At 39.7% G+C, this 16,945-nt stretch overlaps 1 protein-coding gene across 4 annotated transcripts; it reads left to right on the top strand.

Annotated features, from left to right (window-relative positions):
* Window positions 1–287: 287 nt before the first annotated feature.
* On the top strand, window positions 288–12,267 carry bcl6aa (BCL6A transcription repressor a). 4 transcript variants are annotated; one of them, XM_039765770.1, is made up of 9 exons: window positions 288–360; window positions 6,326–6,497; window positions 7,760–7,981; window positions 8,653–9,636; window positions 9,746–9,927; window positions 10,108–10,275; window positions 10,623–10,753; window positions 10,895–11,032; window positions 11,930–12,267. In XM_039765770.1, exons 1-9 carry the CDS (start codon window positions 330–332, stop codon window positions 12,071–12,073), a joined length of 2,172 nt encoding a protein of 723 aa, XP_039621704.1. In that variant the 5' UTR covers window positions 288–329; the 3' UTR covers window positions 12,074–12,267. The 4 variants fall into 4 exon arrangements, with proteins under 4 accessions (XP_039621704.1, XP_039621720.1, XP_039621710.1 ...); XM_039765786.1 differs by having other exon boundaries at window positions 310–360; window positions 6,321–6,497; XM_039765776.1 differs by lacking the exon at window positions 288–360 and adding an exon at window positions 5,380–6,196.
* The last annotated feature ends 4,678 nt before the right edge of the window (window positions 12,268–16,945 follow it).

The following is a 16,945-nucleotide window of genomic DNA, read 5'->3' as shown; positions in this document are numbered from 1 at the left end:
TTTCTCGACGACGTCACCCGTCTTGCAAACCACGTGATCGCTCGGGACTCGGGCAACCACTGTAAATGGGGGGGATAAAAACAGAAATTAGGGGCTCTTTGAGGTTTCGGGGACAGACATAATGATTGGCTCTTCATTTCACTTTAAAAATATACTATTTAAGCATTTATCTGCAGTATTTGAAGCTTCAGTGTCAGTGAAATACATGTTTTCACTAGGTACTGAGCGAATCTGACTTCCCCTGCCTAAAGAAAATGGTACACCCTTAAGCTCAAATTCCGAGAATTTAGCTGCTCTGATTCTTAGAACTGGGGTTCTTAGAAGGGGTGATGCGAAGAGTTTCTAGGAAAGCCGGACCAGGTGATTGTTTTAATTCTTTTTTTTCCTGCCAGTAGTTTGGTGCGAAGCGGACCTGTTCCTTTAGTAAAGCGTTCGCCGCGGACAACTGCGCACTCGCTGTGTTGGCAGAATGGAAGCTGTTTCTGGAGTGTTGCGCAGAGTTTACGTTTTGTTTTTTTCTTGCTACGTTGGGTGGTTGTGTTGCGAAGTGCGGCCCCACTTCCCATTGAGAGTGACTGTGTTTTGGCCGACTGTACTGTCCCGGCAGTGGGAGCTTGTTGGTCTCGGAGAGTGTACGCGCACGTACGTGCCAGCCTGACAGGCACCGTTTCAGCATGGGAACATTCTAGAGAGGGTTGTCACAGCGGTGTCACGTTTTTAGAGCAGGGAAATGCACCAAGTGATCGGTCGATGAGATTTTCGACGTGGTAGCCTTGTTTCCCACCTGCACAGGGTGTCTGACTGGTGGTCGTCTGGTGGCTTGTCAACAGAATAATAAAAATAATAAACCCACCAGTACAACAAGTGTTACCAGAGTTGATTGGACGGTTGGTATTTTTAGAGATGTGCGTGAGTCAGCTTGTTGGCTCTAAATGGTAAGCTCCTGGGGAAGAGCTACGCAGCCCGAACGATCGGGTTGCTCTTCCAGGTAGGGCGCTGGCGTTCCACTCTTTCGAGAGTGCGAGAGCCCGCCAGAGGTTGAAATTAAGATTACATACAGCAAGCCGCGAGTAAAAAAAAAAAAAGGCTGGGTGACTGCAAAGAAAATGGCCCGGGAAACCAGAGCGACGCAAGATTTACATGGCGAGAGTGAGAAGGGAAACACCTGACAGCTCACAGGCGTGCGCGTGCACAAAGCCGAAAGACGTCTGTGTTGATCAAAGCAAGATCACAACTAATTGTCCATGTTATGTACAAGAGAAGTTTAAAACAGAGTCATTGAGATCTATCCGTCTACACACAACCGAATGTGTACAGATATGTGCACATAATTCTATACAGTTTGCAAGGAAATTGTTGTATGTTTATATATGCATAAATAGTTGAAATGTTTACAAGAAGGTGACGTTTGCGAAGCCAAATGTCTTAAATGCTGCCAGTGACTGAATGCATTGGATATGTACTTTAAAATCTATTGAAGTCTCATAATTGTTTTTATTTGTATACTTGTGATTCCGTGTGCGGGGGTGGTGTATTTATCTATCGCATCTAAAAATATTTCATACCGGCCGCCCCCAACCTGTCGTGCGCATAAGGAGTGTTTATTAGGCTTTTTTTCGTGAACAGGTGGTTGGTTGGCTTCTTATTGTAGCCGTACATCAACATAGGGAAACTCAGTCCTTTTCAAAACTACCTGTGTGTGCGCGTGTTGCCATGCATCTCGTTAGAGATTTGATTTCTGGCAAGCTTTCTAGTGGGTGAATTCTTGAAAGCGAGAGTTGCCAAATTTGAAGTTGCGTTTCCTTAAAGCGGACTATACGCTCTGCCCATGCAGCCTGTTCGTATTGTGCAGTTCACTGTTGCACCTTAGGTCGTGAACGGGGAATGTGTTTTTTCTTTTCTTTTTTTTATGAAGCTTTCTGCCTGTATTTGGTTTCTAGCCCACAAATAAACATAAAGGTGTCTAAATCTCTCCCCAAGATAGGTTAGTAACAGGGCGATTATCAGACAAATCAAGAATTTCACACTTGTGATCTCATTATGTGTGTGTATAAGTTAAATTTTTTGGACGTTCGAATTTTATATTCTTAACGGAATCGCCCACTCAGATTATAACACTCTCAAAGTTCGGCAAAATACGGTCGTTCTAAACGCCCCCGTCTGCCCCGCCCCCGATCTGGTCACACAGTAACTCGGCCACACTGAACTAGACTTTGGCTTTGTGCTCAGTCCTCCCGCGCCCGCGCCTCCCTCTTTAGCTCACATTCGCAGGGGTTATTTTGGGATAGGGTCGGCTTTCTGCAGACGGAGGTCGGGTGGGGGTTTAATGTTGTCTGATGATCCTCAAAAGCGCATTACTCAAATACCCTGCCCCAAACATGAGACAGAAAACGCAGTCTTTAAAATCTAAACGTTCATGTTTTTACGTGTTAGAAAATCACACGGAAATATTTTCATATAGTGTCTTCCCGATAAACGCATGTGCAGTTTTGCTAAATTTGCTTCGCTGAGTTAAATATAATAGCGTTAAATAAATGTAGATTCTTCAGTCCAGTAAATTTGCAGTGAAAAGGTGAAACGAAATAACATTAGTGTCCATTCGTAGTTTAGTTTCTTGTTGTTGGTTGTCTTGTTAGGCTAATCTTTTGGAGTCGAGTTTTCGATTAAAAAGCGTTTCAATGTAGATAGTCCCATTCTTTGTGTCTGTTGTATTTTCTCTATAGTGGTCTGCTCAATGACGTTACCGTTGGCTAGTATACTACTGTCCACAGTAGATGGATGGAATTGTGCTCTTGTCCCTGCCTTGTAAAACCTGATGACCCGCCCTAAAACAGTGACAACACCCTTGATTTACAAAGGATGTAAACTAGCTAATATTCCTATAATATCTGCCGGTCATAATAGTACTTATTTTAGTTTTAAAAATCTGTAATCTGTAAAAATAATCGGAATACCATGTCTCCATCGCATAGTTATTCTCCAACCCACCCCGCCTTGTGTGAAACAGTGGGCAGGAACGCACAAATGTCCGTAGATGGAATGACATCCCGTCCAGGGTTAGTACCAGCTTTTCTTCCAGTGCTGTTGGAACTTCTCTACCTGTTCGAGCAAGTGGTGTTTAGCAGTGACTACGTGTTTGTCAAGACTTACAGTACAAAACTGTGATGTTTCCTTACATAAGGCGAGCTATTGAACCGCGCGTTTCCCTAACATTGATAATAGGATCAATCAATCTAAAATATGCGATTTCCTGCCCCATACGTAATGAACACCTCATAGTTTTGATACAATTTTAATACGAGGAAATCGCGGCTAGCGAGTAGAAAGTGACTAGTTAGAAGCACACTTTTCCAGGCACGACTTCGCTATGGTTGATTGCCCTAAAGTGCTAGACGTGGTTTGTGCATTTTAATACACGCCAAGACCGGTCGTATCCGTTAGTAGTTATTTAGCGCCACCTTGTGGTTGCTTTTCCTCATTTAATTTCGGCGCAATTTCAAAACTGCTCTTTTCATTTTTTTGGCGCCGAGTCCATCCTTGGTAATAGGACACTGCTCGCCGTGGAGTGCCAAGGCATGTTCATACATGGCCTTTTCAGTGTTGGTAGTTTACAAAATATTCACGTCATTGGTATATTGGACAAAACTGTTACTGTGAATGCGTAAGTAATACGCATAAATTAAACCCAGGTCTCTAAAGTAGTGGTAATGCCCACTCTTAATACCACTGCACTGCTCCTCTGGTAATGATGATTATTTATCCATCTTGCTCCGCTTCTATACTTTTGCTCCATCTATTTTCTTTTTATCCAGTCCATGCATAGGCTTTGTATACCAGGGATACTTTATTTACACTAACTTTTTTTTAAAGGTGACAATTGTGTTAAAACACATTTGTCAACAAACTATCTCTTGAACTCTCAGAACTCTCATAGGTGTCCACAAAGAGGTTCAGGAGAGGTATGGGTTGGTTTTTTTTTTAATACAGTGTTAAGTTTTGACAAGTATTGCAGGTATGTCTTGGCTTTTTTATTTAAATAATTTTCACAAGAAAATATTCAGATGTTGCTGTCTTAATATCAGGATGGCCTAGTTTAGGAGGTTCAAGCTGATGCACTGCCAGACAGCTCTGCAAATAGAATGCTTGTCACTTGTACAGAATGTATGACATCTGAACAAGTCCATTATCAGAGTGTCATGGGAACTTGAAAAAGGAACATGATTACTGCATGATGAACACTGTTAAGAAGATTTTTATTTCCAATTACGTGTCCCGAAGCAGCAGAATTGTGTGATCATTAGGCTGGTATCATGTGATGGATAGGCTCTGGGTGTTAGAATTGATCATAGGCATAGTAACTTTCTGTACTTGTGGTGGGTGTGAGTTAATGCAAGCAATTATGTTCTTAGTCATTGTTCTTCATTCTGTTTATTATACAGCCTCACAAACGCACCTTCTACCAGATGTTTTATTTTTATCTTAGCTGCTGGGTGATGAGTCATGATCAAATGTATCAAAATATTTGATATCCTATTTTTCAGTCCTGACTACAAGCAGTGTGTCTTGGTGGTGAATCTCATGTATTGTAAAGCACATAATTCTGACCTTGTCTGAGTTACTTAACATGCTTGTCCTAGCCAAAAAAAAAAGGGGGCGGGGGGGAAGTATATGATTTGTTAGTTCCTCTGGCTAAAACAGTCAAATATTGATGAGAATTGTAGGTTTGCCAACTACATGGCTTATCCAGTAAAACAGCACTCCCTAGTGAACCACTTGTTAACTACTTGAAAAAATTAAGTCAAGTCTATAGTGTGCCGTGCTTGTTAAATTCCACAAGTGGTCTGTTAATGGTTCTGGATGAGAATTCCTTGTTGCAGGGATCTGCAGGAAGAATCTGGGTGGGATAAGTGGAAGCAACGTTTTAAAAATAATGGTTTAGTAAAATAGTGGGTAGTGATTTGAAATGCTTTTAGGTGGTTGCACTGAATTATTGTATGTTTTTTCTTTTATCCTATTGTAAAGCACTTTAGCCACAGCATTGCTATGTTTTAAATGTGCTATATAAATTTACATTGACAATGTATTATACAACATAGTGTTACATGGATGGAAGGATGGATGGTTCTCTGGTAGGAGCTGAATTAAGGCATCACAAGAGACAAACATTTGGTTTTGAATGTTTCCAGTTTCACTATCCCCTTTTGGGGATTTCCTTGATTCTGTGGCAGGTTCCTTTTTCAATTTGTTAATGAAACCTGTAAAATTGATTTCTCATTATGTAACCTTGATTAGCTAATGTGACACCTTTTGAGGAGAGGCTCGTCTTAAACATTAGCAGCTTTTAAGAAGAATTTTTTAATATATATAAATTATTAATTGGTCATTTCTTTAGTGCTAGCTTTTTCCCTAGTATTAGTTTTGTTGATACTTTAGAATTTTAAGATTCAGTGGTGATCACTGCTGCCTCTTAGTCTCACAGATCTTTGTTCCAACATTCGATCATTTACCATATTTATGTGGGGTCTGCATGCATTACCTGTTTGCTTAACTTTTCAACCAATGTACAAAATGCATGTCAAGGACTAATCGCTAAGCGTAAAATTGACTTTGGAAGGGAGTGTTAAGGTTGATTCCCTCGCTGTATTTTCCTCTCTATATTCAATATTTACAGGCTTTAGCACTATGTGATCTTGTATTAGAGTAAGTATCTTCAAAATGGACTAGGGTGGCACTTTAGATTACAGTAGTGAGCATTGTCACCTTATTAATTCAGCACACTCAAATCCTGTGCCTGGTCAAAACACTGTAACTTTCAGGTTAGAAACACTTGTGGTCATTCAGTTCCTTAAGAAAATACTTAAATTGCCATTTTATGTACCGTGCACTTTTGGTTTTGTGATTGTCATGTTGTAAGTGCATATATTTTTTCAGAATAGGGGATTTCCCAGAATAAGTGTACTTTTTTTGTAACATCTGTTGACTTTCAGTTTATATTGCATTTGTCTCCATTCACCTTGCAAATGGACATTTCTAAACTGAATAGAAATACTCTTGTTTACAATTCAACTGATCAAACAGTTTAGGAAGCAGCTAAATTAATCTCCAATTCAATTGGATGTAATACCTTTGCATAAGAGCTTTTGATCAAAATTGTTTGACCGTGGGGAAGATGAACTCCTACTACTGGGGATGCAAGGTGAATAGCCCCATACTTTTCAAAATGTCTTGTACACTAGCTGATTTTTGTCCTTATGACCATTATACTCTAAGAGTACAAACTGCTACAAGTACATAGAGTGATGTTTGCATATGTTTGTCAGTTTAGATATCATCAAAATGGCCTGCGCAGCAGACAGCTGCATCCAGTTCACACGACATGCAAGTGATGTGCTACTCAACCTAAACCGCCTCCGCAGCCGTGATATCTTGACTGATGTAACCATCGTGGTAAACAGACAGCAGTTTCGTGCTCACAAAACTGTCCTCATGGCTTGCAGGTAAGTATTAAGGTAGTGGTTTGTGTGGGTTTCATTTTTTTTTTTTGTTAAACTGCCACACCCCCTGCCCAACCCCATTTGCTTACATTTTTCAACTTTTGGAAAACGTTATGCCAACTTGGTGAAAAGCTATCCTAATGAGAGCATGATCATTTAAAAAAAAAAAAATCATGATACCTGCATACATAATGTATGTGTGTATGTGTGTGTATGTATGTGTGTGTATATATATATATATATATATATATATAAAAAATTGTAACAAGGTGCTATATAAGCGCCTGACCCATAACTGATTCACACTGGTGGCACGTAGAAAATAAAAAAAACTTTTATTGTTTTTCATCTGTGGGGTACATCTTCCCTGTAAACCCCACAGGCACAACACCGTCCCAAGTGTATCAGAACACCAATTAAACACCGTACTCCTTTCTACCTCCACCACTCCTCCTCTAAGCTTTGTCCTCCTCCTCCCGACTCTGGCTGATGAGTGGTGGCTGCTGGCTCCTTTTATTAGGTACCCAGAAATGCTCCAGGTGCTTGATCCCCAACATCTGGGCGAAAGTAGTGCCCAGAGGGGCCTAGCAGCTCCTGCTGCAGCACCCCCTGGTGGCGCCTGAGGAATCCAACTGGGCTGCACCAAACTCCAACCCCCATGAAGCCCTGCAGGAGTCCAAGGCACCGCTGCAACCCAGCGGGGCTGCCATCTAGCATCCGGGGAGATATTGGGTTTCCCATGCTTGGTCCCCTGGAACATATGCTGCAGGGGTGTCTTTGGGCCCTGGCCACCCGTCATAATATAGATAGAGGTCCGTATAAAACTGGAATAGCAATGAATCTTTTCTGTAAAATTAAGGAATATGGTAAAATAAATACAACAGCAGGAGCTCCAGTGCTGGAGATCTTGTGATGTAAAATTAATCTGAAATTGTCATTTGGCAGTCAACATAATTCTCATGCTTTTTTGTTTGTCTTTTAATCTTGGCTGTCACCAAATTTTATATTTGCTAATTAAGGAAGTACTTGGATGGATAAAAATATTTTAAACTTCTCTCTTGTGATAAACTATAATGCAGTCAAGAATGACCACAGCCTATTTTTTTTTTTTTGAGTTAATCATGTAGATCTTAAATATTTCTTGGTTCTTAATAGTTCTTGACTTAATATGCAATTGGTTCAAAGTTCGTAAGTTAGCCTTATCCCAAAGCACCATAGTCAACAACTTCATGTATTTTCTATTTTTTTTTTTTTTTTTTTTTTAGTGGCCTGTTCTACAGTATCTTTACTGACCCACTCAAGTGCAGTCTTGGTGCAATTACATTGGACCCAAAGGTGGATTCAGACGGCTTTGCAATACTTTTGGACTTCATGTATACCTCACGTCTCACCATACGTGAAAGCTTGATCTTAGCCATCATGAACACTGCTGTCTACCTACAGATGGACCATGTGGTTGACACCTGTCACCGCTTCATTAAATCCAGGTTAGTTGACTTTTTGGGACGTTCTTTGGTTGCATATCTTTTACTTTTTTTAGGAAGTAAAGCCGAAACTACTAATATCTACCCCAAATTGATGGTTCTCTAGGGTGGAATTAGATGCTCCAAAATGATTGTTCATCTTCAAAAGCACTATCACTTAATCCAGTGCAGGTAGAATAGGGTGCCAGTCCATTGAAAGGTCTAACCATGCATGCAATAGCACTTTCATTTACACTGGGACTAACCTGTGTCTTCAGGGATATGGAAAGAAAGCCAGATTATTTGAATGACAACTCGCACAGACACAGGTAGACCATGGATACTTTTTGATTGCGAGTGTGTGCAGTGTTAGAAGCCAGGATGACTGATTTGTAAAGTAGCAATGCTGACCACTGGTAGTTTTTATTTGCTAAAATGAATATGTACTGCAGATTTTATTTATTTTTTATTTTTTTAAATAATGAAGCGAGTTTTATTTAAAAAATGCACGTATGTATTGTCTTCCTCATTAATGCTCTTTTATGGTAGAATAGAGTGTGATTTCAACAAATTGTAGTTAAGGCGAAACAGGCTTAATATTTGGTAATAAGAGGTTTTGGCCCTTACATGACAAAGTTCTGTCAGAATGACCAAGGATGACCTAAAATATCAATATCTCTCTCTCTCTCTCGCAGTGATGATCGACACTGTCCTAAGATGTCCAGAGGAGATTTTCTTGCCAATCCTATGCTGATGCATCAGGATATTCATCCATTCCGTTCATCGGACCTTTTAGAGACTATGCCTCCCAATAGTTCTCCTTTTCGTGAAGAGCGATCATATGGCCCTGGCATGTATGCTGCTCCTAATAATCCTTACCCTTTGTACAACCATGTGCCAGTCCAGAGGTTTCCTCTTCCACTTGGCAAAATTACAGACAGCAAAATGTCCTTTGCAGACTATCCCAGAGGAGGCGGCAGTGGAAGTGTTCTCCACAAACACTTTTCTGCTCCTGAAAACACTAATATGATGGCAGCAGACTATAGTCGCACATTTTCTAATGTTGGAACAAATTCTTGTCACACCATTGCATGCTCCAGAGATGTAGATGAAGATGAAGAGGTGAGAAGAGAGAGCCATTTCACAATTCCACAGAGTCCAAAACCTGTGAGCCCCCATTCCAGGAACCCTAGCTTTTCAGTAATTGGGCGTGAGCAGATGGAGGGCAGTGGAAATGGCTCAGCAGGGGACGCAATGGACCTCCAGCTACATTCTTCTCATCATGAATCTCCTGGAAGTTGCAAAGGGCTTCTGAACAGCCCACAAAGCCCACAGAAATCAGACTGCCAGCCTAATTCTCCCACAGAGTCCAGCAGCAGCAAGAATGCCTCTTTCTCCCACTCTCTTGCCTCTTCCTCCCAGTGTTCCCCTGACCCAAAGGCACGCAACTGGAAAAAGTATAAGTTTATTGTCCTTAATTCTGCCAATCAGAGTTCCAAAGAAGACAGCTGTGCTTCTCGAGATACAGAATCTCACTCCCCACTTAGAAACATGTCTCCACCTTTCCTTCCATCTGAAGAACAGGATCAGCTGGACCTTCAGATGCCTCCCAAACCAAGTGAGCATGCTGAAGACCTTCCTTCCTCCCAGGGGAGTCGACTCAACAATATTGTGAGCAGGTAAAATTCTTTGTGTGTGAGAGGCAAATGTTTCTGACCTTTTTAATTTGAGAAGAAGCATTTAGTTGCTATATTTCCAGTGTAGGGTAACACGTGTACTTTGTTTCAGATCAATGGAAGGGTCCCCTCGGAGTAATGACAGCCACTCTTCCCTCTATGTGAACCACTTAAAATGCACTTCTTGTGGCTCACATTCACCTCAGCACTCTGAAATCTGCCCCAACACTCCTGGCTCTCACTTTGGAGAAGAAATGACTGAGATTCACTCGGAATTCTCTGACTCCAGTTGTGGTAAGTACTGGGTAGTGCGTTTTGATATAAATATTGACTGGAAGATGTTACCGTGTGCAGGACAAGAAGTAGTCTGTGGCTGGGGAAACAATATGTAGAAGAAATGGGCCAGAACTCAAAGTGGACATGGATCCAATTGGCAGGATTGCACATTAAGATTTTTTCCATCCTTTATTTTAGAAAATGGTACCTATTTCTGCAACGAATGTGATTCCAAATTTGCGGAGGAAGATGCATTAAAAAGGCACACTCTTCAAGTGCACAGTGACAAGCCATATAAGTGTGACCGATGCCAGGCTGCCTTCCGCTACAAAGGAAATCTTGCCAGTCACAAAACTGTCCACACAGGTGAGCATCAACTTCCTTCTCCAAAGGCTTTTGTTTCATCATCTTTTACTCTTAGTGGTATTATTTGCGTTCTTGAAATGAACAATATAGACAGTACACATTTTAAGGACTATACACCATGATGCTTGACCTGGGTTCCATCCCAGCCTGGAGAATATTCTACATAGAGTTGTCTATTGTGCGAACTTTCTCCCATAGTCCATACTTGGTACTATATGAATTGGTGGCAAAAAAATGCTATAGCATGCTCGGTTGTCCCCTGCCATTTAAGGGTGTGATGAGCTTATTGCTAGTTTTAGTGTTTTGTATACCAAAATGGATTTACTTTATCTTGTTGCCCCTTTCAGGAGAAAAGCCCTACCGGTGCAACATCTGTGGAGCACAGTTCAACAGACCAGCTAATCTTAAGACTCATACTCGAATTCATTCGGGAGAAAAGCCATACAAATGTGAGACATGTGGCGCTCGATTTGTGCAGGTAAATTGTTTAGAGTCAGTCTGCCCCACCAAACTGTAGGGATTTGCTTCAGAAGTAGTCGCATTAAAAATTGGGATGTGGACAGTTCCCTTGTAGCAGTATTTTCACTAAAACACGATTTGTTTTGTTGCTTTTGTGCAGGTAGCTCATCTTCGGGCACATGTACTCATTCACACGGGAGAGAAGCCTTACCCATGTGAGATCTGTGGGACCCGCTTCAGACACCTGCAAACTTTGAAGAGCCATCTGCGTATTCACACTGGGGAGAAGCCCTATCATGTAAGATTTAGGTGTTCAGTCTTCATATTTGACTTCTTCTGGTCACTCTACATAAGTGCTTTGATAAGCATGAGTTCTGTGCATTTAGTTGAAACTTCAAAAGGGGCACTGGGACTGAAAAACGAGGCTGTCATTTTAGCATGATCCTTGGGGCAATATACAGGTAAACATTCTAGTCCAGCGGGCTTTCTGTTACTTAACACTAGACATTTTTTGAAATGGCTAGCAGGTAGTTTTACTCCTATATTATCATTTTGTTTAATTCTGGAATCAACCAGTAGAAAAGGTACTAATAAGCAAGAATGTGTGGCCAATTTAAGAAATTGCTTTAGCTCCTTTTTGGACAAGATATTTTACCTTATGGTAAATGCATAGGGCTAGAAGCATTTGAGCATGTTCAGTAAGTACACACGCATAATATCTGCCTTTTTCACACAACAGTTGAATGATAAAAATAATTGTTAGATTAGGTATGTATGGCGATTGACAGTCTTGGCTGTTTACTATGGCATGTTTTTTTCTTCTTGCCTGACACATCTTAATGTGGCGTTTGCTTGCTTTCCCATCTTTGAACTTTTCCATTGAGACATTGGTTTCCTCCAGCAGTTCAAACCACAGGATGTTTTGGGCTGGGAGTGAAACTTGGTAGAGGAAACTGGCCAGAAAACACCAAGACAATGAAGGTGTTGCTATAATGCTGAAACCATGGCTTTAGAATTTTGAGGCTTGGAAGGTGTTAACTTTGAAAGTGGGGAGGGCTGTTAGCAAATGTGTAGTTTCAATGCCAACAGTTTTGACTGCAAGTTTTTCCTCTTTTTAAAAACCATGGTGTACCGTTTTAAAGATCAGAATAACTGTTTTGTGTTTTTTTTAACATGTATTTTTTTTTTTTTTCAGTGTGAAAAGTGCAATTTGCATTTTAGACACAAGAGTCAACTAAGACTGCACTTAAGACAAAAACATGGCGCCATCACCAACACAAAGGTCCAGTACAGGCTGTCCAATGCAGAGATGTCCACTGCTGTGTCCAAGCCATGCTGAAGAGTATGGAGACTCCAGCTTTTTATATTATAATATATTTTTTAAAACGTATGTGCCTCACTCTTGTGTACATGGACCACAGACGGGTTCCTCCAGATGTGAAACTAAAGCAGACTATGCTTTGTCTCTTGTCTTTGCCACTTTATTGTCTCTGTTTACAGAGGTTGTTTGGTTTTTTTTTTTTAATATATAAATTAAGCTTTCATAGAGCTATTTTTTTTTTTTTTTCTTCCCCGCAGCTTATTTTGTTGGCTTCTAAATTGGTTATATGGAATGTACTGGAAGGGGGAAATTGGGAAAACTTCTCAAAGGAGTATGGTGTGTTTTTTTTTTTTTTGTTCAATGAAGTGAAGGTTGTTGCTTTTTTTTTTTTTTTATTAGAACTTTGTCAGATTTAAAGTATTATATAGATATTTCTATATTTATGTTGCACAATGTCAAATCTTTGTTGATTTTTATGATGTTTTAATTTTGATCTTGTCGCTGAAAGCACTCATGTAGACTGTTTTGTCAACTAATGTATAGATGCATTCTACTTGTACTATCGGATTGCACTCTGCTGGCGGACAGCAATCCGTGCTTGCTAAAGCACGTATTTTAAATGTATTGCTTCTTGGGTGGGGGGGAAAAAAGCACGAAAAGTGATGTCTAAATGCTAAAACAAACTGTACAAAAATGTGGGCTTTTGCAAGTGAAAGTTTACTTTTTCCCTTCTCTCCCCCTTTCTTCCTTGAGCAAGCTATTTTGAATGTTCTTGTCCAGTGTCATTTTTGTAAAAAAAAAAAAATACTGTTTATCAAGGTGCCTTTCTTCTTGTGATCATAACCTAGCTGAGCTCCACGTTACAGCAAGACCCAAGGGACTGGTGGTTTCCCTGTTGCAGTATTGTTTTCATATGCAGCATTTTTGGTTTAAGCTCCCAGCTACTTAAAACGGGCAATTTTTAAGATGCTTCAGCTGTAAGTCTTCAGGATTAATGGGCCAGTGTTTTGAGTGGCCTTGAAGTTGCATTAAGCTTATTGTAAAATAAAGGTGTATGAATGTTTTAAGGAAAAAATGATGAAATTTGTGTGGTTTAATTGTTGCAGTTCTAGCCATCTCCAGATTCTGTGCTAAGCTGTACCACTAACTGGTGTCCTTGTATGCTGTTTTGTTAGGTCAGCCACTTTGGCCAACGGTTAAATCGAAGTCTCTCCTTTGACCATAAATAAGTGCAGCCCCTGCATTTGAAGTATGACATGCTGAAAGACAGATGTGAATGCAATGGGATTTTCTGCTATGCAGGTGTAACCCTTCCTCACTTTGCACTTTAAACTTGGAAGCAAAATCACAACTGCTTGCTTATAGTGCAAGCTGTCTGCCTTGTGCCTGATGCTCTTTAAGATACAGAAATTCTGACACTCTACCATCTTGAAATGAAAAAAGTGTGTTTTATGTACTTTTCAAAACTGGTAAACTCCAGTCAATTAGAGTACATTGATGCCTTTCCCCAATTTAACTGGGTTGCAATGTACCAGCATTCTCCAAATTTTTGTCTAAGATATGTATGTTTTAGTAGTGGAGCAAAATGTTTATTGGTGCAGATTATCCATTTCTTCCTGGATTCTACACATTAGTGCCCTTCAGAACAAAAAGTGAGCTGTGATTTAAAGATTAATGTGTTTATGGAAGAAAAAAAATCAAACAGCAGGTCTACTTGTTTCTTGAATTAAGAGATCCTGCTTTCTAATCTAACAGTCAACTGTGTGAGATATGTAGTGCTTAGGCACTAGGTTTTGTGCTCTTCATGATCCTAGAGCTAGATGTTTTTTTTTGTTTGGCAATTCTAAATCGCTTTTATGTGCATCTTCAACCATTAGACATGGGCTAGGATTTTGGATCCGTCCCGTAATATAAAGTCACTTTGAAAACTCCTACATCTGCGGTCACCTATTAATGCTTTTGCTGCAGTGTACTTCCCACCTAGTGTGTGTGTGTGTGTGGGTTTTTTTTTTTATATATATAAAAGCATTTCTCTTTTGCTAAGTGGGATAGGATTATGAGATGTCTTTGTACAAACATGCAACATCAAGAACGCAGATGGTTATACCTATTTAGGAGGATGGCTTGACTAGAAGAAAAACTGGAAAATGAAGACATTGAAGTTAAAGTCCTGCTTCTGTGTTTCAAGAAAATGTAATTGAGGACAGATGCATTAAGGCAAGTGAAGATAGGCAATGAGGGAGCAGCTCCTCCTATATTACCCAATTTCAAAAATCCACACAGATGGGGAGTTTGAAGGGAAAACCACATGCTAAACCTCCCATAAGATGACAAAAATCTAATAATGCTTACATGAGAACTAAAACCAAATGATTAAAGTAGATGTGTTTCACCAAGGTGCTTGAGGAGTTTTTTTTTTTTTTAATGGGCATAATCATAAATTCAGATGCTCCTAAACATAACTCTTGTGCTATTAGCTTGAAATTGAACATCTTTATTTGCAAATGTTAGGTGACATTCATAACTGCTAGAGTTAAAATCTAAACACTTAACAAAGCAACCAAGACAGTCTGCAGCAAGTTGGCAATTTGGAATTGCCAATGCCAGGGTTGTGGTGTTAAGATTAGCAAAAAAAAAATCGAAGATCACCGTCCTAATGTAACCCCGCAAGAAGATTATTTTTTCATTATGTGGCCAAAAATGTATTTGAACAGGCAGTTTAGCCAAAAAAAAACTGCTCATCCATCAGTACTTATTTGATATTTTCTTTATAAGCATAATCTAAACCATCACCGAGTTTGGATTCAGAGGACCCCAAAGTAACCTATCGCTTGGCAAAAAAAAAAAAAAATTAATCTGTGAGGAGAAATATTTTATGACATTAGTGTTAAAATTTACCCTTTAGCAGCTTCCATCTGTGCCCTTGTGTTGCCACATAATTCTCAAGATGTCATGAAGGCAAGGAAGCAGTGAATGATTTTATTGAAGTATAAAGGGAAAAGCCATAAATAAGTACAGAAAGGCTGGAAGGTCTCCCAGAATTTGTATTATTTTAATATTAACCGCAGAAACTGCCCCACCACTTCTCTGTATAGGTACATAGCACCTCATTAATGCATTTTAATAGTACCAAAGCACATAGGAACTGTAGAAATGCTACTTTACTGCCATATTAATAGGAAGGATACTGAAGAAAATCCAATGGACAATTGTGACATATGCATGTTCCTTGACTTCTGCTGTCCAGATTTTCTGCCCTTTTAGTGTGCTATTGAAAATAGTGACTGACACAAAACAAGTCCACACGGAAGTGAAAATGCAGGAGGAACCCACATACAAACACAATTTCACAATAAATGCCCATTCTGACTATGCACAGTTACAAGCCGAAATGGGAGCATTAAGAAAATGTAGGAAGTTATCCTAAGTTAAGGCAACTGACATCCAGACTTGCCACTTGGCTGTGAAAGCTGATCTAATAAAACATTCCTTAATTTTATGCTGCTTTGTATTCTGAATAAAACCTTGTATCTCAAAATCTGGTAAATAATTCTAAGGCTTACTGTCATTCTGTTAGAGCATCCTACAAGCTGTAAAACATCTCATCAAGGCAGAAGAATCTGATTTGTAACACCATGCTGTGCAGTTCCCAGCTACTTGTATAAGATGAGAGGGGGAGTTCCATATCTTCTAGCTAATCAGAAGTAAGTTTAGCCCAGACAAAATCCTTTTAGCAGTCTTATTAGCACTCTCTCACTGTATATGGTTACCATTGTAAAATACAACAAGTGGCCATATCGTAAAACTTGATCTGAAGTTTTATGCCCCGAACACTCAAGTGAAGAGAGGTGTTAAGTTATCAGCTTACCATCATACAACAGTGAATTGCCTAAGGAGACTGGCAAATTACTTAAGATACCTGGGAGACCCAAATAAGAAGTGAAGGATTCTTAAGATTAGTTTGTCTTAGACCTTTGGAGTCTTAATGGCCTTTGTTAATAATCTTAATAGTAAAGGAATCTTCAAGGAGCTATTCTCAAATAGTGGTTAATAGTGACCAAAACTGTCAAGTTTCATTTTGCATAGTTTTGAAAAATTGCTCCTAAAATTCATTTACCAATTGTGAAATGTGACACTCATTCAAATATGTGTTTTGACTGGATTTAAGGGTTTGGGAGCAAAAAGTAAGGAATATTAAACCCTAATGGTTAATTAAACTGCAGTCTACTTCTTATGCTGCCCTAATTTTGCACCAATATTAATTTTCCTATATTTTTTACACAGAGAAAAAGGTTAGAGGTGAAGTGAAAATATATTATATGTGCTGTAACCACAAAGGGGCACCACTGAGCCCGTGAATCTCAGACACAATGTCACCCAACACAACTCTGGGGTCAAATAAAAGGACTTTTATTATCTTCAAGATCTTCCCAAGTGAATGCAACCAAAAAACAACCCAGTTGCACATTAAGTAAATGATCTTACTCTCTTTTCGCTCCTGCTGGTGAGTTTTGCCCCCTGCCGCCCAACTCTGACTCGCTGACATAAGATAGATACCGAAATGCTTCCGGTGTTACAACATTGCCTGTCAGGAGCACTTGGAAACCAGGACTGTCCTCCCCAGGCATGGCCCGATTTGGACTGACTGAAAAAAAAAATCTGAAATTCAGCAAATAAAACAAAACCCACTGTCTTGCCCTTTATGACTATATATAAATAGAATTGATATACGCTTTTGACATTTTGTGGAGCAATGTCGAGATATAAAAAATACCTTTGTATGTAGGAAAAAGATCTTCTAATTTTCTGTTCTTAGTTCAAAATATGACTAATAAATTTCATCTTGTCATCTTGTCATCTCAGACTGCTTTTCCTGGTGTGGGTCACAAT

This window comes from Polypterus senegalus, chromosome 1 (genome assembly GCF_016835505.1).
Source record: "Polypterus senegalus isolate Bchr_013 chromosome 1, ASM1683550v1, whole genome shotgun sequence".
NCBI classification, from domain to species: Eukaryota; Metazoa; Chordata; class Cladistia; order Polypteriformes; family Polypteridae; genus Polypterus; species Polypterus senegalus.
Note: the sequence above shows the minus strand (reverse complement) of the source record. Positions and strands in the feature narration are given on the sequence as shown.

What these genes read in the sequence shown, in the direction of transcription:
- bcl6aa (XM_039765770.1), top strand. Translation starts at nt 330, where the DNA reads ATGCGAAGAGTTTCTAGGAAAGCCGGACCAG. An exon ending in ACTGTCCTCATGGCTTGCAG is followed by an intron (nt 6,498 to 7,759) that starts GTAAGTATTAAG and finishes TTTTTTTTTTAG; the next exon opens with TGGCCTGTTCTACAGTATCT. An exon ending in ATTCTCTGACTCCAGTTGTG is followed by an intron (nt 9,928 to 10,107) that starts GTAAGTACTGGG and finishes CCTTTATTTTAG; the next exon opens with AAAATGGTACCTATTTCTGC.